This window comes from Pagrus pagrus (assembly GCF_965226575.1).
Source record: "Pagrus pagrus genome assembly, chromosome: 18".
NCBI classification, from domain to species: Eukaryota; Metazoa; Chordata; class Actinopteri; order Spariformes; family Sparidae; genus Pagrus; species Pagrus pagrus.
In genome coordinates, this window is record NC_140202.1 from 10539441 (window position 1) to 10566618 (window position 27178).

The window sequence follows — 27178 nt, forward strand, 5'->3', positions numbered from 1 at the left end:
GGGATTTAGGGTGTGCACAGAGAAACTTTGCCCCTTCAGCAGATACATTTGAAAACAGCCTTCTAGTGTCTGTGCACACATCATTCTGCAAACTGAGGGTCGAACAACCGATTGAAGTCTCCACAAGCAAAACACATTTTTTTAGTCAAAAAATAAAAATTAACATGGTCTCCTCATTGAAAATGAAGTGTTGTTGTTTTTCTGTTTTTTTGTTTATCTTAAATGGAACAACATACAAGGTCCTTTTATTAGATTCACCTGTGTAATGTAATGCTGTCCAATAGAACATTCCTGTCATAACGCCTATCCAGTGGTGAAAAGTAAATGAAGTAAATTTACTTAAGTACTGTCCTTAAAGTACTTCCATTCTCTGCTACTTTATATTTCTACTTCACCACAATGCAGAAGCAAAAATACAAAGTATGAACCAAAAATAAATTATGACATCATATAATAGATTAGGATTATTGATTGGGGGGGAATTCAGAAACTACCCAGCTGATCAACAATATAACGCTTTTAAACCACTTCACCAGCTCCAACATTAAAGTGATGAACACATTATTGCATCAATAATTACAATCAAATAATTAATTTTGAATCATGCCATTCTGCATAACGTGTACCTTTACTTTTAGGACTTTTAGAATATTTTAGTGCTAATACTTTTTTTTACTTTCTACACTGCAGTATTGCTACTTTTACTTAACTATAAGATCTGGGTACTACTTCCATCACTGCACCTATCTGTCAACAGTTTACATTATAATGTTCTAAAAGCAGTGTTGTACTGGTCTTAATAATATTCAGAGGTGTTTTAAATGTTTTGACATCTCCCTTTACATACATAGTGGGGGCAGAATATTAGAAACACCTCTGAGTATACTCCAATCAAGTACAACACATCATTAATTAAATTAAGTTATGGCCGGACATTTGTATTGCATTACATTACACAGTAGGACACTGAGTGAAAATCTACACGCCATGAGCCTTTTAATGTTAAGGAACTTTTACACCCCCATCCAGCCAGAGGAGGGAGACATTGCTCTAATCTCCTTTCTTCTAAAAGACTGGAGCCACGAGCCTTTCCACAAAGAATCCTTACATTTGGCTAACACACCCTACACTGAAATACTGTACCTTATATGTATTTGGAGGGTAGTTTTCTTTTTTTGTTGCTGAATGTGTGAGGACCAACTCACTGACCTCTAAAAGTGCTGCTGTTTTGGAGCTTGCTCAGTCTACATATGTCTGGCCCACAGGGGTTAATGGGGTCATCTGGCCTGCAGAGAGGATCCACATCTTGAAACATTCAGACTAACAGATACAGGAACGCAGAAAGGGAGTATCTTCAACTTCTCATCAGCGGCTATTAGATGATAGCATTGCAATAATGCTTGTAGCCATGATTGCTAACAGTGGTCAGCCAGTATCTACAGGGAGTGCAGCTCACTTCAAAGATTTGGGTAAATTAATGGCAGCTGTCTGTTCTCTGTGGCTTATGGGGGACTGTACCTTCAAACAATGCTCCTATTCTGAAGCAGAGTCCAGGAATAAGACATTTTATTCATATGGCTAGAGCTGGGCGCTTGTTTGATACTTGAAGGGATTCAATGATAGCATTTATCATGAGCGATTTCAAAGTCTTCCACAAACCCCCACCCTCACCACCACCCTCTTTAACTATGTCATTACTCCGCTGCGGTGAGCGACTGGCTCTGCAAACTGCACGGTGTGGTGCAACAATCACATCCAGCTGCTGAGAATGGGATTTGACACGTGAAACCACCATATACACACACACGCTCACTCACTCACACATGATGCAACATACACTATAAGACAGGGCTGCTTGCTTAGGCACTGCAACACAAAGTCTATTGTTGAAGTCCGGAGTGTGAACAGAAAGACAGACAGAGCTTGAAGACAACTTTTCATTCTCACTTAAGAAGTTTGTTTTTTATTCCATTGGTATGTACTGAAATATACAAAACACTGACACCTGCCAATCCAGCGGCAACAAAGACAGGAAGAGGACAAAAGGGAACAGGAAGGTACTCCCAAAACACACCAACAGAGCAAACTACAAAACTGTAGTGCTATTAACTCCCATGTGACTGTCCGCTGTCGACACAACATGGCTTTTGAAATGGTCCAGACAACTTCATAGACAATGAAACTGACACTGAAATTTTGTTCTATGTAAAACCAAGGTTGATGCAACACACATCAAAAACACATATTCCAGAATCTGATTGCTTAAAAAGTCACATTCAAGAATACTGTGAGAGTAGAGGAAAAGATACACAGAAACATGACGCTCAAACGCAGAGTCTGTGCTGGTTTAGCCTCACGTTGAACAGAGAAAAAATGGCTCCATTATTGCAATTATTGACGGTTCAGGGTTGTGGTGTTTTAGCACTGAACTAATTCACAAGTTCAAGTTAATTTAGAAAAAAAAAAAAAAACTTTGGAAACATTGAAACAAATAGTTTTTGTCTACATATTTGGTCAGGGTGTTTGGTCATATTCTCAAGGGGAAAGCTGATCAAATTTGTAGGTAACACTTTATATTACGGAAAACATATTAACCATTAACTAGTTGCTGTTGGTGAGAATAGCCAGTCTCCCTTAATAACACTTCATAATTATGGTCTGTTCTTATGTACCAAAACACAGAGCTCCAAGTGTTTACAGCGTCCAAATAAATCTAAATTAAGCCTCTCTGACTCTGAATTTGTTCCACATTCTAAAGTGAGGTCGTGCTCATAACTAATTCACTGGTATTTCGACTATTAAGAGCCAATATGCTGCTAAAATGCATGCCAGCAACGAGTTGGTGGGTAATATGTGTACCCTTATTTAAAGTCCAATACTGTTTGAGTTGCTTCAACTTTCTGCTGGTTAAAACTTTGCATCTTGACTGGACACTCGGAAACTGTTTGCTCTCTGTAGCAGCGAATAGTGTTGTCTATTCAATTGCTATGTTCAATGGAAATAGTATAGTGCAAAAATCTACCACAATTACGAAATACATAAAAATATACAAATATAATGTGATAGTTCCAGTTTCATGCCAAAGGACAGTCTCACAAACAGTTCGGAAATGAGAACAAAACTCGTGCGTTTCATATTCTCAGACTGTAAATCCCTTGTGAAAAGTGCCCTTTACTCCTGCGGGTAAGCTCTCTCTCTCCCTCTGATCAGTCATATTATTACTCAGAGTTATCCAAAATGATGTGTCCAACATCTTAACTATTAAGTTCACCTTGCATGTTTTGGATTGTGACTGTTCTTAAAAAAAGAACCAAGTTTGAGCAAATCCTTGGAATGTTTTGATATCACGGAAAAGAGGATGAACACTCTTCTCTCCAGACAGTTGCTTAATGCATTTATGTGGCATGCATCTCCGCCTGCATGCTGCTTGTAGCAGTACGTCATGCTACAAATTCTGTCGGGTTTCCCCGCCTTTAAAACCTCCGGAGAGTAACTCTCCACCTGAACAGCTTCTCTCTGTTTCCACAACAAACAGTTCTGGAGGGAAAATCTGCCGCTCCCAAAGCTTCATGAAAAATGTCCCAGTGACAATCCTTGTCCTTAATACATCATGTGGTGTAGTAAGTCCCCTGTGCCACTAGGGGTCCTCCTCCATGTCATCCAAGTTGGGAGCCATGATGAAGTGTTTGGGGTAAACGAGACTGTGCTCGTCTGCGTACTCCTCCCAGCGTGCGTCGTCGCTCTCGTGGGTGATGTAGCGCTCACCTCGCCGCGTCTCGAACTCCCTGAGGTCCAGCCACGTCTGATAGTCCTGAGGGAAAGAGACATGAGGGTTTAAATTCATTCAGCATGTTGTCCTCACTGGTGAGGAGCCTGATCCTGACATAAAGTGATGCTTTTATGCTCGGTTTAGACTCCATATATTTATATGTATTTATGCAGAGTCACGGACATGCCACATATTGTTATTTCAAAAGGTCTGACAACTCAGATATTTTATGAAAAAAACAATCCAACCCACAAACAAAAGACTGGGAACGTTGTGGAATGCTCCAAAAACACCTGTTTGGAGCATTCCACAGGTAAACAGGCTCATTGGTAACAGCTGATGGTGTCATGACTGGGTATGAAAGGGGCAAGCTTGAAAGGCTCAGTCGTTCACAAGGAAGGACAATATTACCACATGGGCTCGGGAAGCTGCTGTTAGTGAACACAATTTGTTTGCATTTTGTTTTTATTTACATCTTACACAACGTCCCAACTTTTTTGGAATCAAGTAGGCTATACCAGGAGCCCCGGTATTTTCTTTTGGTTTTTTTTCACTGGCAATATTCGTTTACATTTTGGCTAATTTGCACCATGAAAGTCGATGTGATGTACAGACAACTATCAGCGGATTAATGCTGATGCTGAAGAAAACTTCCAAACTGACTCAGATTTGACTGAGTCATGTCTCAGAGAAGAAAAAGTACAGAAGAAATCAAGCAAATATGTCACCTGTAACCAGGGATGGCTGAGACACTTGTCCACGCTGTACCTCTTCCTCATCTTGACTTGGAGAAGATTGTTGATCAGATCTGTGGCTGTGAAAGAAAGAAATAATATGTAGACTGTATCAATAAACTGAGCTACTGTATTTGGCTTAGCATCACCACCTTTATCAGTTGTTGCATATTGTTATGTATTTCCCTGTGTGGGAGGAGCTGCAGCTTGGGCAGCCAGGGAGGTTTGAAAGTGATTCATTTCGACCGCAGACAAAGAGAAGCGCAGACGACCCAGACGTGTAGGTGGAGAGGATAGCTCTGAGGCTACATGTCTGAGTATCAGTTTGACACCAAGCTACAGGTGCAAGCAGCACTAACAGGACATAGACTATTTAAATGTTGACTTAAAGGAAGGTCATAAACAAACACATTGTTCTCCCTACCCTCAGCGGAGATGTCCTTCCAGGGTGTAGGGGGATACATGAAGGCAGCATTCTGGATCTGGTCGTTAATGTCCTCATCCTCATTGAATGGGAACGTCCCGCTCAAGCTGACGTACACAATGACTCCCACTGACCACATGTCTAAGGAGCGGTTGTAGCCTTTACTGCGGAGCACCTCTGGAGCCAGATAAGCCGGAGTGCCCACCACAGACCGCCGGAAAGACTTCTCGCCAATGATTCGGGCAAAGCCAAAGTCACACAGTTTTACCTGAAAGAAGACAGAAACGTTGGTCAGTGCATCCACACACATGCACCTGCATCGACACGTACATATCTTTATGTCTTTTACCTGAGGAAAGGGCTCTGCAGAGGCCAGTAGTACATTCTCAGGCTTCAAGTCACAGTGAACAATATTTTTGAAGTGCAGATGTCTCAAGGCCACCAGGATCTGTTGCAAACAGAAGTAAATAACAGCACAGACTTAGCTCCAAAATTTCCAGATGGCATCATAAACTCCAGCATCTAAATGTTTAAATGTATATAACGGATTGTATAAACAGGGTAATGATAGCATAATCTAAGCTGTAGAATCTATGGTGCTGCCATATGGAAAAATAACAGCAGTATAAACACAAAAATATCCTTAAATACTTCCATCCTGACCAATACCTTAGCATAAAGACATATGATCTCATCTCATCATCCCATCTATATTCACGAGGCCTGGCGTAAGCCAGTGCTGCACGCATGTCTGCCCATGGCCCTGTACCAAAACCCACAGTGTGCTTGGCTCCCCTATCCTGACCCTGACTTTGACAGAAGTCCTCCCTGCCACATCAGAGCCAGGCCTGCCGCAGCTAATGCTGCTGTTGTTAATGATCCCGCTTCTGTTTGGGACCTGGGATCTACAGAGGCCCAGCAGCCTGCTGCTCTTCTAATCAGGCCACAAAGCCACCAGTGCACTGCAGGCTATAATCCACGGCCAGGGAGGAGGCTGTGATGCCATGCAGACCGATCCCGTAAACAATTCCCCCCAATCAACTCACCACAAGAATAAACAGGCCCTAGAGCTGGAGCAGAGGCTCATGCACACACACCCCCACAAACAGAAGGGAGAACAGAGAGCGAGAGGAGAAGAAAGCTATGATAGAAAATAAAGAAACAATGGGAAGAAGTAAGGGAAGATGCCATTTAAAAGTGTAAAGTGTGAAAAGGCAATGGCACATAGCAGGAAATCTAAATGATTATACTCATCATATGAGTACTGAAATCTTAATTTTAAGGGGTGAGAAGCTTGTTTCTGCAGAAACAGACCTGTGTGACGAGGAACTTGGTGATTCGTTCGGGCAGTTTGCTCTTCTCACTGGACAGAATCATCTCCAGCATGTCGCCATGCAGCTTCTCCATGACAACAAACACCCGCTCTGGTGTCTCGAACATACACTCCAAGTTGACGATGCCGGGGTGATGCAGATTCTGAAGATACGCACATAACACATTGAGTCTACCAAGGCCTCTTATACTTGCAGTACACGCCTTCTTTTGAAACCTGTTTTGATTTTGTTTAATTTTGTGCTCTCATTGATGGATTCTCATTACCTGTAATATGGCCACCTCATTCCTCAGCTGGCTCTCCTGCTTGGTCGGAAATCTCATCTTGTCAATGACTTTGATGGCCACATCTCTGCCGCTCTTTCTGTGTTTGCCTAAAATATCACAGGACATGGATAAAATGAATAAGTTTATATAGTCTGCAAATGAAGGGAAGCAATATCATATAAAATGTGACTGGTACCATAAGGGAAACATACCTCCATACACAATGCCAAATTGGCCTGATCCCAGCACCTCATCAGAGAATATTTGGTACACCGAGGCGATATCCTGCAAAGAGATAATTTGCTCTGTTTACTTGCACTTACACTGGCAATGGGTCAAAATTACATCATTAAAAGCCCAGAAAAAATATGGCTCTACCAAAATGTTTTCTGGTATTGCCAAATATTTCATATATATTTAACTTTCGCTCAATACAGAAGTGGAACTGAAACAAAAATCCCTCCACCAAAAAAAATGGGTCAGCAGCTTCCTCATTTGAGCAAGCTTCCACCGGAGGTTTTCAGTAAAGAAACGGGAGAATACAAACTCCCATTTTACCACAACAGATACTTTAATAGCACATAAATGCATGCTGGGAAATTGTGCAACAGGTCTCAGAAGTGAAAGACGCCCCACTCACCACATTCTCCTGGATCTGGCAGTTGGACACGGATATGCTGATGGACAGCTCTTCTGGAGAGGAAAACACATCATGTTTCCATATTCAACAAGCTAAAAACACCACTTCACTGATGCATAAAACAGCCAGCGAATCCTTAAGTAATTGTAGTCAGAGGCACATTGCTCAAATATTTTTTTCACAACCTTCAAGCTTATTGCAGCTGCATGCAATAAGTCACAGCCCCACATAATGAAGCATTTTATTACACAATAAATTGGCTATAAAATTGATCCGGGAAGCTATGTGTGACTGAATGGTGCAAGTATGCAATGCATTTCATAACTGGGAATTTAGACAGCCGCAGGGGCTAATTCTGCATTCTAGCCAATGAATACGAAAACCAGAGATAAAAGCAAGTAGAAAACAACGTGTTGTCAACTTTTAGCTGATGCTGCACGCAAAATGTAATTTTAATCTTGGTTAACAAGCCCTCAGTTTGAAATGACCACATAAATTAGACCATTACTTGCAGAGTCAATATTGATATTATTTAGCAGTTCATCTACCCCATACTTAATGAATAAAATCTATTGATGAGGACTGTTCCATACAGCTTCATGAGTGGTGAGACAAAACGAGTATCAGTTTCAGGTCTACAGCCTCGTTTTATAAAGGTCATGCCTGCTTAAAATCCTTTTGCTGTTATAAGTATGACACTCATGTGGATCTCTGTTCTACAAAATCAATTCAAACCATAGAAACTCCCATAGTAGCCCACAGAAATAATTCCTGTCTTTGTTGTTAAGGACCAATCTGCTTTGACCTGAGTGAATAACACCCCCTGCCTACCGAGAGTTTCTGCACAGTCATGTCAGTTCATATGTCACAAATGTCACTTCCTTTGGCCCATAGACTCTTAAGCAGGGTTTTCCCTCTCTATCGAAAGCTAAGGTTGGCTTTCAAAGAGTTTCACTGACCACTGTGGCCAATGTGGTGCCAAAAGGGCCCCTCTTTCTATTGAGAAAGACCAGAAACTTTTCAACACACACAATCAAGAAAAGCAAGATTTTTCATTTGTTGTTGCCATATTACTTAACAACATAGTCTTGTGTTGATTCAGGAAAAACCCTGTATTATCACAAGTAATCACTGACAGGGAAAACCCAAACACTTGTCTGACATAACACAGAAAGTCACAAACTGAGGCCATTCCTCAAGGATGATTATTACATCTTGAAATGATGAAATCCTTCTTAATTCTAAAATCAGAACATAACTGTAAATGTTCAACGAAACATCATAAAAAACATTTCCATTTTGTGTTTTTTTCACTTGAATGCTTTGCATCTTTAATAATCTTGAATGCAGATGATATTCAGTGTCTAATTTAATACATGACTGCTTGTTCGTATTCCAAAAAGTATCATTATATGTATCGTTTCCCCATTTCTTCCACAAAAATGTGTTTTTAGCTCAAGAGCAATGTAATCTTCTACTTACTGTGATCTTTGCCCTGGCCAACGGCACTGGCCACGCTGGGCTGAGGGGTGACGGGCATCAGGGCCTGTCTGATGGCCTTCTCCCAGCCCTGAGCCACCTCCATGCCGACACCTGAGGCAGCCAGAGCAGGGCTGTGGTAGTGACTGCAGTTGTTCTCCCCTACATAGTATACCATGGTGGCTGTGATGATCTCAAAGCAGTGCGGGTTGCTGCCCTGGGCCAGATTGCTGTAGTCTCTGGACAGTTCCACCTGGAGGATCTCGGACAGAGGGATTTCCTTTGGGAGGGGTGAGGAACAGAGATTACAACTCATATTAAAAACAAAGAAAATGCAAAATATTCTGTCTTTGTTTCTCAAAAAAATAAATAAGATCCAGTCTAGACATTTTTATGAAGAATTAAAGGAACACTATGTAGTTTTTGAGAAGAAATTCAAACTCAGAATTGTAATACTTACAATATTAATGAGGTAATAATACAAAGTCAGAAATATTAGTTTTTTCCATAACTGAATAAACAAGCTGCCCCCAAAACTCTGTTTGAAGCTAGAAAGGTGGCAGGGTCCGCCAAATATAAACAAAGCAAAACAGTGTAAAATTGTGTTGTTCTTTAAGGTCAGTCTGTTTAACTAGACATGAAAACAAAGACAGTTTGTTTATTTAGTTTGTTTAGGTATTTAAAAAAATCAGTCAATGAAGATCTTTATCTTCTTATTAAATGTTCTTCCCCCAAACTACACAGTGCACCTTTAAGTTTTAAAGTCTTTTAATTTCTTCAAATTCAATTTTTTTTCAAATCTTCAATTTTTCAATTTTCCATTGAGTGATGTCTGCATAGTCAGCCAATACACCTGAGGCATGAACAATTTCTTGGCATAAAAAAAAGCCTCCTCAACAAACACAGAACCTCACAGCTGAACCTCACGTGTATATATACATCCTGTTACCTTGGGAGGAGATGTTCGACAGCAGAAAAGATGATCAAGAAATACATCACTGGATAAGTATATGAACACATATTTCAATGAAATATGTAAAAAAAAATGTATAGAAATAATTTTGCTCTCTTTACCACATCAACAAGTTACACATGTTTTCAAAAAGGTGATGATCCCATTTAAAAAAAACAGAAAAACATCTTATAAAACAGGAAAATGCTACTCTACTCTTAATGCACCACCTCAACAATAACATGACAGAAACAAGTAGTAACACTCACACGCTCCAAAAAGTCTCCACACTCGTTGACTGTAATCACAGTGTAGATAATATAGGTCCAGCTTTAACTTTCTCTTTTACTTTTCTCTCTCTTATGAGCACGTACAGAGAGGACAGTTAGAGCGCACTTTAAAACCCCTTCCCCTTCACACTCATTGTCAAATCAAAGAGAGGAGGGAGGGTCAGAATTAAAAAAAAAACAGAGAAGTTCCAGCCAATGGGGGCTCGCGGAGGCGCACGCTGTCCCCTCCGCGTGGCTCACCACAGAGTATCAGATGAAGTGCTTGTGGTTAGCGGGGCCGAGTCACGTGAGCGGGGCCCTGCGGCTGCTTCAAGTGCTCTGCTTCCCTGATTACAAGGCAGGGCCAGCCAGAGGCCCCATATGAGCACGAGCCGCTGGCGCTACCGCCAACCGCTGAGACGAAAAGACACGGCAACTACCACTACCGTTCCTCTGCAGGGTAGTGGTGTACGAGTGGGTGGGTGACAGGACTCAATCTGGCAGAGACAGAGAGAAGCCCCTTCACCCCATAAAAGGTTCTTCAGAGAAAGCCACAAGTACAGGGGTCTCATCTTCAAACGAGCAGCCGTTATGGCTTCCAAATGGAGAAAATGGCTGCCATGCCTGGCAAGCAAGCCACCGCGCGACCACCACTAATCAGATTGGAGGTATAAAGAAAAGACGAGAGGGGAGGACAGCGGCCACACACTGATGAGCAGCAGGCTGCAAACTTCAGGAAATTAAAGGAAAATGCCCAAGACTTCCCGGATACAGAGAAACCATATCTGTGGTTCTGGAGAATAAACCCCTGAAAGAACCTTTTACTGCTTTATGCGCAAGCAAATCATGTCAAGTTATCTATCATGAATAAAAATCTGCTACTCTGGAGCAGCAGGCATGGCACAAAGACCAAACTTTGTCGCATGAAAAGAAGGCATTTACAGCTAGCCTTCAATTAGCCTCCTGAAGGTCTTAAACGTAGCCTGGAGTGCCAAGTTGATAATAAAGAACCACATAAAGCTGCCAGTAAACACACCCTGAGGAGTCGGTCCCTGCTGAGGTTTCCTCTCCAGCGCTTTAGTGGCAGGGGATGCAGGGTGTGACAGAGTAATTGGGTGAGAAGGGTGAAGGAATTAAGTCTTTTCCAGACTTGTTTCACAACCAGCATAAGACGGAGACGGTGAAAGAAAGAAATACAAGCAGGATAATGGATACAGCTGTGTGTATAACCACCTGTTTGACACTCAAATACACACACTCAAAAGTAAATGTGCTGGCTCCCACACTGGAAACTGCTGCATCCTACACACCAACTCTGACCACAGCTGAAGGAGGTGTCAAAATCTCAAAACACACAAAGCGACACGAACAATAAAAAGATTACATCCCCCACCCTGCACGTACACGCACACAACCACCAACACACATGTGGAAGTCTTTACCTTGCAGGCTGTAGTTGCCTCTCTCGGTCCTCACTGTGTAATTACTGTGCTATTAAGCCCCTGCGGCAGTGTAATGACTGACTACGGTGCTGGCACTGAGCGGGAAGTGTAACACACTCTCCACAACGGATTCTACATATTGAAAATGCAGCATTTCACTCACTTTGAATTCAATTTGATAAAAAAAAAAGAAAGATTAAAACTTTGGTTTAAAACTCAGAATTCAACATCTCATTGTCCATCCCTTGTGGATGCCTATAGGCTAAATTGTGTCTCTCTCTTAAAAATCCCTTCAAATGTCCCGTCTGGTCAGACACACTTCGTCTTAACACTGACTGTTAGCGACACCTTTCACTTCATAAAGGGAAGAGACCCGGCTGCAGGGGGAAAAAACCACAGGGGAAATTTCAGTGGACTGAACTGACCTCAGTGTAGTTTACAGTTGCAACACGAGCTGAGTCACACAGCTACCGACCTTAGATTTTATTTACATACTTCTCACTAGTGTGACAGACAACGCTGATATGAAAATGACTTCAACATCGCCACTTTTGAATCATAAGAAGGCATTGTGATTGTACAAGTTCAATTCTAAGGAGCTACAACGGGGACTTCACTGACTGAATTCACCGTGGAGTCAACACTGAATCAACTCGCTCCATTTTCGGACAGTTTAATGAGTGCTACTGTGTGTTTGATGTGGAGGACAAGACACGATTTTCCAAGAACGAGGCACACATGATAGTTTTATGCTCACTTTGTAGAACTTGGCTCCGGTGTCGTTCTGGAAGAGACTCAGGCTCTTGCTGTCTAGCCTCCAATAATGTCTCTTCCGCTGTTAAAAAAAAATGGGGAATCGAACACAGAGTTAGTCCGAATGGGAAAACACGCATGACCTACATATATCACAGTTCTTTAAATGATTTTGTTTCATGAGGAAAATACCTTCTGTGCTGAATTCAACACATGTGAACAGCTTTGGAGAAGGAGTTTTCCCCAGCATACAGGCTAAGCACAGTCCGTTTTCAGACTGGGCTCCTTTTGTTGGGCTTATGAGGGTTATCAGTCTTACCAGGTTGTCCCTGCTCGTATAATGAACCATCCAGCCCTCCTTCACCACAGTGGAGCTCCGCCTCTTGGTGTGTTTAATGGACTGGACCACCCGCATCAGAGGGATGTTGCTGCTAGTGGAAGGGCTAGACACACACACACACACACACACACACCAAAAAAATAAGATTTAATTGATATGATATGAGATTACTTATTGTTTTAGAGCTAAATATAGATAAAACTCTCCAGGAGCGGCTCTCACTGGATACATTTAAAAGAATTCTAAAGGATTTGGAAACAAGTAAATCTGGCTCTATGATGTCATGAATCTGTCGTTTGCTCTTTCTTTTCATTACCTCCAGTAATGTATCCAGTAATGTACTGGTCTGTGTCCGTTTGTTGGTTGGTTTGTTGGGGGGTTGATTTGTCAGCAGGATTACACAAAAAACTACTGAATGGATTTCTACAAAACATGGATGGAGGATGGGTCTAAGCCCAGAATAGACCCCATTAACTTTTGGTGCGGATCTGGATATTTCCAGATCCAGGAATTTTTTCTCACTTTCTTAAACATTTTTGTTAATGTCTCAAGGAATAATGCATGGATCTTGATGAAGTGGTTAAGATTGAGTGTGATTCAGGGCTATCAAGTTCGATATCAAATTAGGCTTGATTGAATGAAAAGGGAGTATTTTTGGGCGGGGTATGCGCTCTACTGAGTGCTATTCTTGTTTTAAATTGTTTTATTTATGGATTTTAATCTCAATGAGACCTCACTACTGGTTAAATAAAGCTTAAATAAAAAATAAATGAATACAAATCGACCTGTGGCCAGCTCAGGAAACCTTTCTTATTTGCTTTCACTTAGTGTCTGGTAGGTCCTTCCTGATACAAGTCCTGCACAGGAAGTGATGCTTTTTATTTATGCAGCAGCAGCACCACCACTGGAAACATAAAACTCATGCTGCTGATATAGAATAAACATAGGAACTGGTGTTAGACCTGCTGATTAAAAACATAACTGCAAAGTCCCCAGTTTGAATCAGGCCGGTGACCTTTGTTACATGTCTTCCCCTTCTCACTCTTGTTTCCTGTGCTGCCTACACTTGATCAACAGAATTTCCACAATGGCATGGTGCCAACCACTCAAATTAAATCAACATCTTCATACCTGATAGTCTTGATGGGCTCTTCATCCTTCTCTCTGTCCAAGAGGGGAGAATCCATGTCGAACATCCTCTCATCTGGTGTGGAGGGTTCCTCTGGGTCGTCCAGTCCTCTGCCGCCATCCATGTCGGCACTGTCCACCTCCATAGTATCCATGGTAGTGTCGGAGTCTGGGCCAGGGCTGGCTGGCTCTACACAAGTCCATTTAACAGGCAAATATTTTCAAAATTGTAAATATCGGAGATACACAACTGTCACTGTGAAACTGGATATACAACTTACCCCCATTGAAGTCCACCTCCCCCAAACAGTCTCTAGGTACCTTTGAAGCACATCGCTTATGGCAGTTGAATTTGCAATCTGGAAGATGACATTAAAAAAAGGGGAAAAAAATCACCAAAATGTTTTAAGATGAACCACAATGTCTTTGAAACAGACCCTTCCTACCTTTACACTGCATGCCCTGGCGAAAAAGACCCTTGAGCAGACGCTTGCAGTACTGGCAGATAGTGGGACGAGTGTAAGTGTGAATGGCGAAGGTGTGCGGCACCTTAACCCGTCCCAGCACCATCTTCTCCATCCAGATCGGCCTGCCGCTCCAAGACAGGATCCGCTTCCCCGCCTCCTGATGGGACCTCTGCTGCAGGAGGATGGGAGGATGGAAGGACGTTAGGAAGAATTAAAAACCATATGCAGGAAGGAAGTAAGGGGAATAATAGAGGGAGAACGGCCTCAAAGGGAGAGTTTGAGTGATAGGGGAAGACAGAGTGAATAACGACATGGCAGCAGAAGAAGAGAAAGAAAGAAGCGGGAGAAGGGAAAAAGAAATCTGTCGGACTGACTTAGCATTATATTGCGTAGTAAACATGATCCCAGTGGTCGAAACTGGGTGATTAGATTTGTCATGTTTAACCACATATGAGCATTCAGTTTTTATTCTGTATGAATACATGAAGCAGTCTGAAAACCGCTCACAGAAATTGGAAGGAAGTTTTCTTTTTTTGCCAACAAGTGAGCAGATACATAAACTAGGACTTCAATGGATTTTTAATGTCATTAGCATAATTACATTTCCTGATGACCTTTCGCGAGGACGCAGACAAGAGGGGAATATTCCGGTGCAGGCTTATGCAAAAGCTGTTTCATAAAACCTTGCTGAGGATCTCTCCACAGAGAGATAGACATGTGCAGCTCAATTCAATTTTCTGCATCAGTGGTATGCTACAACAGGGCCCAGGAGATTTGCCCATGGAAAAGAGCCAAATTTGATAAGTTTAGACACGTTTAACAGTTGACAAAGCTTGTGAGCAGCATGCCGATTGACTGCCTAACATTCTTGGCCAATTCACCTGACTTCGAGGCTGATTTAGGATAATGTCTCAACTCCGGCCAGCTCATTTTAAGTGAGAGAATGAAAAAAAATCAGATCAGATCAGACATCAGCAGACACTGATGTCTTTCCAACTTTTCTTAATGCTCTTTGCATCGTTTTGGGTTTCTTCATTTTTATCGTTCCAATCAGAGCTCACCTCATCCAGGACGACCACGGCATTTTCAGCAGGTGCTGGTCGAGGGACAGAAAGGGATGGTCCAGGCAGCGAGACATTGGACAATCGCCTCTTCCTGACACCAGTACAGTTATTTGGGATCTTAAAGGCGCAGCGTTTGTGGTAGTTTAGCCCACATCCTTAAAACAAGAAAACACAAATGATATCAGTCACAAAACAGGCAGTATACATTATACAGACTACTGTACATACAGTGTATCTCAAGGCACTGGACAAAAAGACATTTTGTTCCCTTGAAACCTTTGAAAGCTTTGTGTGTCTTGCTGATGCTAGTTCAGTGTACAAAGTAGTCAATGTTCTATGGTAGCGCATCCCCATTAAAATAGCTCATGAGAGTGTGCTCAGAAATGCTCCTCGGATGGTCTAAGTTTGCAAGTTATTCTTCCAACTTGTGTTCAATGTTGGAATGTGTTTCCAAATAATCCAGGTCACTCTTTGTGGACAGCAGCTAACGATTACAACTTAAAATACCATATTACCGATTACACGTGAGCCAAAAACTGATATGCAATACATGACTTTGATAAAAACCTTCTTACCATCAACCCAATGTTTACTTTAACCCGCCATGTTTTAGCCTTATATGATGTCAACTCGGCAACTCATGTACCATACTTTTCTCTGACTTGCTGAGTTGTTGTTCCGACTTGAGGGGTCATTCGTTTGAATTTTCCCAGTCGGAGAAGAGTTTTACAGATTATCCCAACACCGCATGAATGCACAGATAATGAGAAGAAAGCTAGGATGACTGATAGAGTTGACTGTGTACAACACGTACGATCTTCTAAGCTTCTAAAAGACTTTGTTAAAGCAACACAAAAGAGTGTTGCAGCTTCACTGATTTTAAATTTACAATGAAATCATGGCTAAAATCAATCCAATCATGTACTCATCCCGCACAAACGCAAACACACAAGCTAATGAACTCTGGTTGTTATTGTTGTAGTGTTTTAATGTTTAAAAATGACGCTGTTGTTTAGTACATGTATTGTCTTGCACTTGTGTTTTTTGCACAAATCAGCCACATGATGGCCCCATTGATCTATAGATCAGAGATTTCATGACTAGTGTTGCAATAAATCAACTACTTGAATGTAATTCACAGCCAGAGAGGACTTTGAATGCAGCCTAATGACATGAAAATAAAAGAGTACAACTCAAATCTGATCCAGAAAATGAAAGGCTAGCCAACGTGCCATAATTCCATTTGGATCTGAATGTTAAGCATTTCACTGGTTTCAGTGCCCAGACCAAGTCTTTCCTGTTACAAATCCCTGACATATTATTGAAGTCGAACATCTTGTGTGTTTGTGCGTCTACAAATGCTGTTGAATTCTGGATTTTTCTCCCTGCAATACAATAAACATACTACTTGAAGTAGGTCAGTTCAAAGGCTTGGTAATAACACAGTAGTATTCAACAAAATCTTTGCATGTGTATTTCTAACCTTCACATTTGAGCCCCTGCCGGACAAGACCCCATAGCATCTCCCCACAGTAGTCGCAGAAGGTCGGGGCCTTGTAGGAGTGGACATAAAGGGCATGGGGTCGGATCTGGAAGTCTTCAACTGTAGCTTGAGCTAGAAACAATACACAGGTGAAATAACTCAAACTTGGCGAAAGCAAAAAAAAAAGTTTGTATTTTTTAAGGAAACTGAAGAATCAAAGGAAAATATGAGAAAAGAGGACAAAAGACAAGAAGAGACAAGACATTAATCACATATATTTGGTAACTGTTTCCCACAGCTTTTTAATATAAAACCAATACAAAAGACAATACATAGTCTCACTATATGTGTGTACGTATAGTAGAAAAAAGTAATCTAAAAGAAATGAGATTCTCTCCACATGCTCTTGTACAAACAAATACATGTATGACTTCATCCAGGTGCTATATCTACACTGCTGCAGTAGAGGGCGCAACATCTGCATTCCATGTACCGTATCAAAGTGATAGGTCACACCCAAAAGACACCAGAGAAATGCAGAATGATCCTGTTCTATCAGTCCATCATTGTTATTGTGAACATAATATTAAAACCAACAGAGCTGTGGATACTCTCTTCCTGTCTCTCTCTTATTTCTTCTTCACGTCTCTGTTGCTTTGAACCAAACAGACACACTGAGCTCATTGTTGGAAGCAAGAGTTGGTTAATCATGGCTGTGAATCATCAAGGATTTGAAGATGAGTAAGATATAGAGGTGACTGTTGCCAACCTTTGTGTGTGTGACTGGAGCTTCTCGGCTCTCAGAGCCGGCGCAAAGTGTTTCTCTCTCCTGTGCAATCATTTATGCCTGAAGCCGCGGTGACCGACGAGGGATTGGTTAATCTTTACACTCCGGTTAAGCAGCAAAACCTGTGCAGTGTGATGTCATGGTGTGTGTGTTAGTTCATTTCCTTTGAGGTGATTTAATCAAATTGTTCTCTTTTTTCTTGGACAACTGAGGACATTCTCAGCTGCTGTGTGATGAGATGCAGGCCTGAACAACAAATATGATGTGAGACCACAAAAAAACATTTCCTTTGCTAAAAACATGCACGTTTCATATGACAGAAATGAGAAACCATCAGCAGTAAGCAAGAAAGTCTCAAAAAAGAGAAAAGTTGAACAGTGACTCAGTCTCATCTGTTGATTTGACAAAAAGAGTGCAACATTTTCACAGGCAGTACGGAAGCCCTAAAGGGCCATGCGTTCATACATTTTATTTCCTCCGTTTTCTCGTGATAACGAGTTAATTCATTTGTTTTCTCGAGATCTCGAGTTATTATCTCGAAATAACAACTGCCGTTTTCCCGAGATAACGGGATAATTTTCTCGAGATCTCGAGATAACGAAACTTTGTTTTCCCGAGATAACGATATAATTAATTCGACATCAGGCTTACTTAGATTGCGCCACCGATATAGCTGAAACCTTTTGCTAACTGTCTTTTTAGACTACGCACACTAATGTGTATATTATCTGTAATAGCAAGGCATAATGCTATTTCAGCCTGTGTCAGGCCTTTGATTGAAAAGATATGTGATGCGGTGATCGATGTGCTCCTGCTCCTCTGACATTGCTACACTGAATGATGTTTCCTGCGATGATTTAATATACTACACTATCATTTTGTTTTCTCAAGATCTCGAGAAAATTATCCCGTTATCTCAGGAAAACGGTAGTTGTTATTTCGAGATAATAACTCGAGATCTGGAGAAAACAAATTAAATTAACTAGTTATCAAGGGAAAACGGAGGAGGTTCAGAGTCAAAGGTTAATTGTAGGGTCAACCAAAATTTTCTTCATTTTAACGTCACTTCTTTGAACAACGCAATTAAATTCTGAGATATTCATATTTACACTAGGGGTCACCCGATATGGCTTTTTCAGGGCCAATACCGATACAGATTATTAGAAATCAAGGAGACTGTAAACCGATATTCTGAGTACTGCAATTTTCTGCTACTTTATACTTTCTCTCCACTACATTTACTTGATACATTAAGTTACTAGTTACTTTGCAGATTCTGAATATTCAGTGTTTATAGGCTATTAATTGTGATGTGTAACCAATCAGATAGTGTTGTGGGCGGGACATTGTGTGAGAGGATGCATCACAGCCAAAATAGCACATTTTAAAATTAGTTTATTTTCACAGATATTGATAATCTGAAAAATGCTTACTATTGGCCTGATAATCAGCCAGGGCCAATAATCCATCTACCCCTAATTAACACACACCATTTAAGCTGCTGTTAGTGTTATTTCCTTATTAAAATAAGTGTTAAATAGCTCTATATTCCAATAGTAATCCAAGTGAAGAAAAACGCCTCAAGAAAAGAAAGAGGAAAAGAGAGCTGCCTTGAAAAAAAGAAAGGAGTCGTGCAAGTGTGGAAATGTAAAGAGATGAGAGGGGATTGCTCACTGCGAAAACGGACAGGAAGTGAACGAAAACGCTTACAGCAGCTTTAATACAACCCCGATTCCAGAAACACTGGGACGCTGTGGCTCTCACTTCAGTGTTTTTTCCTAAGTTTGAGGAAGACGTAGGTGCAAATATTTGGAGGGGAACATTTTACATTTTTCGATAAAAAATATGCAATTTCACATCATTTGTGACCATTATTACATCTGTTTGTAAGTTAAAAAAGTACACTCCACTGGGGTCTGACTACAACCATTAGATATGAGATGATGCTCTGCACATTGATTTTACATTCATTTAGCTTAGGTGATGCCCAAAACAGCTTGGGTGCTGTGCCTAAGCCTTTCTCATGTTCGGGAAAAATCCTGACCTTGCATATTGCAGGTATCAAATTCATAATGACTACATACTTACAAAAACAATAAAGTTTATCAGTCTAAACATGAAATATCTCTGCAAATTATTGCATTCTGTTGTTATTTATGCTTTCACACAGTGTCCCAACCTTTTTTTGGGTTGTACACTCAGGGTACATTTCTTTCCATTTCGGAGAAACATGATGGCCGGTGGGTTAATTTCCACAGTTTGGGTTTGATTTGAAAGAAAAAAAAGAACTCCAGCAGGTCACATGTAGTGGGGGTGAACATAGCTCCCTGGCACAGGCACATGAAAGGCGGCTTTCATTAGCTTTTTCACACAACGTCTGCAAAACAACTGGCCGCTTCTTTGCAATCGCAGTGTTGTGTAATGTTCTTCCTACTAATTAGCATCAAACAACAGTAAACATAAACTCCGCGCGTTGTTTTTCGCAGCGCTTCTCACAAGCGGAGAGGCTTTTATGAATGCATCGTCTGTTTGCCTTGAGTTCCCATTTGGAGGCCGCAAGTTTCCATCAGACAAAAACAAGTTTGCCGTATTTACAACAAACAGAAGATATTGGAGAATATCAGTTTCACCCCAGCAGTAGTGGTGAATAAGGAGCTTGTGAAATTGAGGTGAACTTAAGGGGGTGAAAAACAGAACAAAGGGACAATCGGTCAAACCTCATGGGCCGAGATGGCCTGTGCAGTGTCCGCTGCGTCGAGGGCCGCCCCGCACATCAGAGCATGTTTACACTCCACGGGTCTACTACAATCACTTACTGCAGGAAAAACAAGCCTTCTTCTTTGAGCCGGCAGCCAAGAAAAAGCCACTTCTGCCTCCCTCTCACAGCGAGAGGCAGATTCAGACCGTCTCTCTCCCACAGCCGCAGAATCCAACAACAGGTTGGTTAAGGAGAACTGAACGGAAGATGACAGGAGACAAATTGTGGGGCGGAAAAAAGGTTCATATTTTCTCTGAAGCAAATGAAAGGCTTGGGGACGTGGATTTCTCAGTTCTCAAACAAAGATCAAGTGTCTGACTTGCAAAGCCCCTCTCATGAAGAAAGCCAAGTTTCTTGAGTGTTGGATGAAATTAAAAAAAACAGTGTGTGCTGCGTGTGTAGCAAATCTGAGATCTGACTCTTCTATGACGGTTTTCATCAAGTACACATATCTCGGGCTATAAACTGCCAGGCTCCTCTGGTGGAGCTTACACCTGCAGATGGATTTGTTGAGGTAGGAGGGATTAGAATAAGAGAAAGCGAGGAGGGAAAGAGAGCAACAAAGACTGACACAAAAGAGAGCGCAAGACAAACACAGACAGTCAGAAACAAAAAGAAGGAAGTTCTCCAGTCTTTAGTCTACATTCCTCAGCCCCGATGCCTGACGTATCCTCAGATCCTGAACCTATACAATCATCCCCTGTCTAAATCCCCACAAACAATACTCTCAGCCCGGGAGAGAGGGGGAGATATTCAGCACAGGTGGTGTCAGGTGCTTCCCAGTGGAGACAGATGGAGCGGGAGAACAGATTAGAACAGAACAGATACTCTAAGCCGTCAGTTGGTCTCAGCACCGCACAGGAAGCTGATTCATTCATCGCAGGAAGCGAGAAAGAAACACAGAACACCTGTGTGGCCACTAGAGAGGTGGACAATCTAATGGAAACTTTGATGAGGAAGAAAGACGCAAAAAATGTTATCACAAAATAATTGCGTAAGCGAGCGGGGTGTCGAGTGATCCACTTGTAGTCATTCGTTTGCACGATAATAATATTTAATTTGGGCAGTGAAGTTTAAGCGAGCAGGACTCTTATAGCAAGCATCTGACCAAGTGCCCTTCAACAAGACACTACAGGCTGTGTTTACTGGAAGGGGTGTCAACTATGAAGCTTCCAGTTTATTAGTTTTAGACCATTGTTTGGACTTTAAAAAACTTGGTTTACACTGCTCGGTGGAAATCTCCTGTTTTGGAAGTCTAAAGAAGCAAGACCTTTCTTCAGTTTCTTTGGACATTGTGTATATTAATCTTTGCTGATATTTCAACTGACAGGAGCATCAGATGATAAATAAAAACAATTTCTGTTATCCCATTTTTTATACCCAAAGCCTAAAAACACGGGTCACAAGTCTTATACTTTGGAATTTGCATTTTTAGTGTTATGAGCAGCTTTCAAGACAATTTTCCCTCTTGACTATCTCCATCATGAAGGTCAAAAAGTCATTTGGATAATTATTTTGAATTTAAAATCTCTAAGTTACTCACATTGATAGACGTAATGATTAAAATGTCTTGCTCTTCGGTACCTTTGTATAGCCAAGAGCAACATATCACAACAATGCTTCCTAGCAACTCAGAGTGTTTCCACTACTGACCTGGTATACACCCTCTATGCCAGTCAGATCTGTGGATGGAGCGCTGCTGGTTACTCCAAGGGCACAGTTAGTGACCAAGGGGGATGCTTTCGTTATTAGAGCCCCCAAACTATGGCACTCTCTTCCTACTGGACTAAGACACACGAAGTCCTTAGCCTCTTTTAAATCTCTTCTTAAAACCTTTCTCTTTGTACAAGCTTATTTTATGGGCCTTGTCTGGCTTTATTTCCTGTTAAGCACTTTGTAACTTTGTCAAGAAACTTCCTATATAAATATACATTTTTATTATTATTACATTATTATTTCCTGGTGGGGGCCCTAATCCCCCCCGACAGGACTTGTCACCCCCCCTTGAAAGAAACAAAATAGTTTATTTGGCCGATGTTATGTTGTGAATTCTTCAAGCTCTGAGACATCTATGTTGGGAGACCTTTAATTTTGAACTTTGATTTTGAAGTCAAGGGTGTTTTTCTGCTTCCATCTCTTTCAGAGACTTCTCACTGCTATGTTGTTTTTGTTGGTTCAGAAGTCATATTTCATGGTGTTGCACTATCTAATCGATGTTAAATGTTTTTATTGTACTGCTGTTGCGTCGGTAAAGACTTGTATCAGGAACTAGCTCTGTACTACAATGCAAATACACGGAGCGGAGCAGAGGAGAGGAGAGACAGTTGACGTGACTATAACGTTACTGGAGTTGATTACATCTCATTACATTACTGTATGTGCAATAAAAGCTTCCCAACAAGAGTAAATTATTCATGTAATCTGTCTAAAACCAAAGATCAACAGACTTCAACCCCAAACATCCGAAATTCAGGTCAAAATATCTGCATTTTACAAGTACCCGACCTGGATCTAGGGACATTGGCAAGGATGCTAAAAGCTCTGCTGCTGATGGGAGGAAAGCTAGTTCTGGCCAGAACAATAGCAGCTCTCCTACTAAAACAGCTGTAGCCCACCCACACAAAACACAGTCAAAATACAGAAAACACTGCCTTTAATACAGCTTTGTTAACGTTTTAACTAATCTGACATGGAGAAAAGCGGTGTGCCAAAATCTCTGACACCGTCAAATTAAGACACCATTCAAAAATGAATCCGTTTCACTGCAGCTTACATACCAGAGAGAACCACCTCGATGAGGTCTCCTTCGTGGATGTCTTCTGCTGAGGTCAGCCTCTGCAGGATGTTCTCGTCGCTCAAGTCGTGGCGGAACAGCAGGATCTTGTCGTACATGCCAAAAAAGCCACACTCTGGGAACTGGAGAGAGGTGGAGATACAAGTGAAGATAAAGCTGTTAGCGAAGATCTAAGCTTGATGAATAATGATGGAGGGAATATGTAAGCAGAACGTCTGGACATAAATGGTGCGCTGTGGTGGGTCCACATCTCATACAGAAACAAAGAGACAAAGAACAAGATAGAGATACAGATGGACCCTGTTACTCTGAATACCACTAAAAGAACCCCTCAGTGAAGATTGATACCCATTTACAGTATACCTAACACTATCTAAATTAGACATAAATTAAACATTTCAAGTCTTAGAGCCCATGCTCTCTCTCCGTGAGTCTTTTGTTTCACATTGCTTCCATGAATACAGCGATGCCTTAACGCAAACATGAAATAATCATTATTAACTACTTCAAAATTACGTGAAATAAGCAAACACAATAACCTCGCTGGATTACATAAAAAGACTCAGCAGTCACCATCACAGACGATGCCTGGGCCAAACTTAACCTAAACGAACCAGGTCTGACCTGTTGAGTTGAGTGCACAGACGTAAAGTCACGTGATTACATGAAGGAAGAGGGCGGAGAGGAGGGTGGGAGAGGGAGACGAGGGAGGAGGAGGAGGTAAACATCCTGAGAGGAGTAGAGGAGAATCAGCTCACAGGAAGTGCAGCGCCAGTCAATACTGAGTCACTTCCTTTTGTGAGGGCAGCCCAAAGCCTCTTAGAGAGTGATGGATACAAGGAAGGGCTACAAACAAATTACATTACATATCATAAACATAATTATTCATACATACACAAAAAGTATAGAGCATATATTGTTTTGAGTACCATGGGGAGGCTTGCTCTCATGTTCTGCACAGCATTAACATCACTTTGCAAACCTGACGGTGCGGAAAAATCCGATCAACAGTAGATGGATGCTCAGAGCTGTCACACATGGTTTGTATCAAAGTGGGAATTGAGGCACAGTAATTTTACACCAAGGCTTGAGCCCAGTCTTGATGCCAAGTAGGCTGGTACTGGAGGATCCACCAGCTGTTTCCCCCTGAACCAGGGTCACACACAATGGGCCACATAGAACAATACCATTATGGCCCAGGAGCACAGGGGTTGGCAAAGCGTCTGGGCATGAGCCGCACAAGACACCTGGAGCCTTTCAACTGCCAAAAAACACAGATCGAGAGACAGTGAGACAGATTGATGTGCTCAGGAAAACATGGGTGTATCAGATGACTTGTGTAAACAGAGCCAGAAGAATGAACCATCAGGAGGCAAAAATGTAATTCGGCACAGACGCTGATGGCTACCAAGGATTGCTCTAGGTTTCAGGAGTGGACGAGTTGTTCTGTGAGAAACTCAAACAAAGGACCTGGAGCTCCGGCCCCTTAACCTACGATCTGATCTCCCAGTAGAACAATTTCCCTTCAGGGATCACTGAAGTAAAGCATCATAACACAAAACATTACCTCATGTACAGCAATGGGTTTTTCCCACGAAGGACCCACCAAGCAGTGGTTGCTTAGAATAGCATTCATAAATGTGTCTATAGCTCTGCTGTCGGAAGAAACAACATGCAGTAGAAGCATCAGTATTCCTCGATATAGATGTTATGCAACAGTTTTATTGTAAGGCATAGTGGAGCCGGGATATTGTTTTTGGAAAGATGCACCGCTGCTGAATGTTCCACATGTGACTGTATTTCATGCACCTCCAATGTGGAGCAGACTGGACCTTAAAGACACTAAAATGTAGCATTTAGACAGAGGGTGAATAGAGGTGCTGCAGCAATGGACAGTATTAGAAAGATTAAGTGTTTATTGAACATTAAAGCATGTAAATATTAGAACTGGACCATTATATCGATTTACTGATATTACTGGCCTTTCACAGATGCTGTACAAGTGTTTGATTGAGGGATCATTGCAAAATGTGCGTATATCAGTCGATATATTGATATCGGAATTTTTTCCTTCCTAATACCGGTATCGTCATCAGCCCAAAAAGGGTGGTGGTTGTGTGAGATTAAAGCTTGCATAAGAAGTTTAAAATAATATGCTTCATGTTTTCATTCATAAAATACACCAGTACAAACAAATCACGGCAAAAAGGTTCTGGATTTCCTTTTATAGTATGTGCAGTGACAATCTGGATGCTCCCAGCATATTCCTGTTTTTTTTCCAGGTGCTTCACTTCAGCTCTAGATGAATCCGTATAGTTCTTACCAAACCACAATTCACTTTTTTAGGGTTTACCTAAAATGTATTAAAAATGTAAATACAGACACCTCCCCATCATTATTGATAGCACTGTGGTGCAGACTGGAAGGAAGCCCTTACCAACACTGTGGGCCTGTGTTAGGTATTTTGTGACAACTATTAAGTATAAAGACACACTCATCCTTCCGTTGCATAGGAGTCTACCATCAACCAAGCCTTGTGTGAAAATGATTTCCACTGCATCAAATCTACTGCAAGCACACACATGAGAAACTAATAGTAATACAGAAACTGTTTGTGAGGAGAAATTCTGTGCAGCACGTGCCCATACAATGGAACATTTCCAACTCGACCCCTCCTTTTGACATACCTACATCCTAAACCCTGTCACCCTCTGAGTTGATTAATGCTGTGTGGCTCATACCAACACCACCACAGGCAGTGGGGGCATCCTTCCTGAGGCGGCTGCAGTGTCACGGTGGGGTTTTCCTCAACTCAAACCCACACGCACACACGCACACAAAAATTGCGGTTAATGCCCAAATCCAGCCAGCAGTAGTCACCCCCTCCTGGCGCCCTGTGCAACACTTTCCACTGTACGGAACAGGTCCCATTCCAGAGCAGGAGCATCTGCAGGCCGGCACGCAACGGCTGCGGGGGCAGAGGACACTACTTTTTTCCATGCTTCATTAAAGCAAGAGGAAGCCAAAGGTACAAGAACAATAGATTGGCAGGTTGAGGACACATTTTAACAGTTGTGTTGTTCAGATCAAACAGATAAAGTGATAATGGATGGCTAACCTGTAGGTGCATGCATGCATAAAGCAGAGATCACTCTATCCACACATGTTTTAGGCTCTAAGAGTACACGCATGTGAAAATAAACCTGCACCATGCTCCTGTACACATGTGCAACCTCACACACCATCACCCACACATGCTACTGCATACATCTCCGAGGCCCATAGTGACTAAGCATGTCTTTTGTCATCTTCAAACGCAAATCCATTCAGCCAAGCAGCCGCGACCACACACGCACACCAAAGACCCCGGCGCGGAGGAGCTGTGTGTGAGGTCCACAAGTCAGGCTGGAAAGACGAGTGGAAAGGGGCTTTGCAGTAGTAAGCTTTTGTTAAACGAACTAATCCGGCATTGATATGCTAAATCCTGTTATAAGGAAAGAGAGTTAGAAGCAGGAGAGAAGAGGGAAGAGGGGAGAGGGCAGATGATGGTGGGAGAGGGCCAGGGAGCGGGACAGATCTGAAATATGGTCCTGTTTCATTGCCAGCCTGAAACAAATTACCTCAAGACAGCCATGAAAAAATTATCTAGTTTGATTACCCAAGTGTGCCATTTGGCAATGGGCAATATTGACGCCTTTTCTTGCATAGCTTTTACTATCAGTTGTATTGTAAAGCTAAAAATGATAAATTAGGTAAATGACTCATAAATCATAACTAATCCACGGACACATAATGATGAATGTGACATTAAACTGGGGAAAAAAAGCTGTGGCTTATGACAAAGGTTCTGCTGAATTTATCTGCCATCACTGTGAAATAACACGAAACTGATGTGTGAAGGCGCTCAGAAGACAATCGAGTTTTTTGGTTGAAATAGGATAGCGTTCACACGATTATGAGGTTAGTGTTTCGTGTATGTGTGATGTGTGACAGAGGTGGGTGGCTGAAGGGAAGCAGTGTTGAGGAGTGCACAGGCTCTGACAAATGGCCATGTGATTACGGTAAGGAAAAGTATGCTGCTTGACCTCAGGCTGCATCACACCTTTATTAGTTTGGCAGCAGGCCAGACACATGTGCAGGACAGATACAGGAAAAATGTCCTGCTCCAGATCCATCTGCATGAGCTAAAGGTTGTACATGCATGTGTAGCTAAGTGAACAATGCTATTCATAAAAGCTGTTTTATGTTCTGGAGCCTCACAGCAAAACAGCTTTGCAACATTCTTCTTTTAAAATG

The 27178-nt window shown here is 41.8% G+C and overlaps 1 protein-coding gene across 3 annotated transcripts in view; it reads right to left on the bottom strand.

The window, feature by feature from the left end:
* Nucleotides 1-1941: 1941 nt before the first annotated feature.
* prkd3 (protein kinase D3) overlaps nt 1942-27178 on the bottom strand; it is a 41097-nt gene continuing 15860 nt past the window's right edge. The window contains exons 3-19 of one of the 3 annotated variants that reach the window (XM_084382043.1): nt 22866-23004; nt 16544-16675; nt 15058-15215; nt 13976-14165; nt 13811-13888; nt 13533-13719; nt 12381-12504; nt 12066-12143; nt 8649-8925; nt 7167-7219; nt 6739-6811; nt 6527-6633; nt 6242-6403; nt 5277-5375; nt 4928-5195; nt 4498-4583; nt 1942-3811 (exon numbers count right to left, since the gene is read on the bottom strand). In XM_084382043.1, the coding sequence (XP_084238169.1) occupies nt 3638-3811; nt 4498-4583; nt 4928-5195; nt 5277-5375; nt 6242-6403; nt 6527-6633; nt 6739-6811; nt 7167-7219; nt 8649-8925; nt 12066-12143; nt 12381-12504; nt 13533-13719; nt 13811-13888; nt 13976-14165; nt 15058-15215; nt 16544-16675; nt 22866-23004 (2385 nt within the window). In that variant the 3' untranslated portion in view covers nt 1942-3637. Of the gene's footprint in view, nt 3812-4497; nt 4584-4927; nt 5196-5276; nt 5376-6241; nt 6404-6526; nt 6634-6738; nt 6812-7166; nt 7220-8648; nt 8926-12065; nt 12144-12380; nt 12505-13532; nt 13720-13810; nt 13889-13975; nt 14169-15057; nt 15216-16543; nt 16676-22865; nt 23005-27178 lie in introns of those variants that run through there. The other 2 variants (XM_084382042.1, XM_084382044.1) reach the window with 2 other exon arrangements.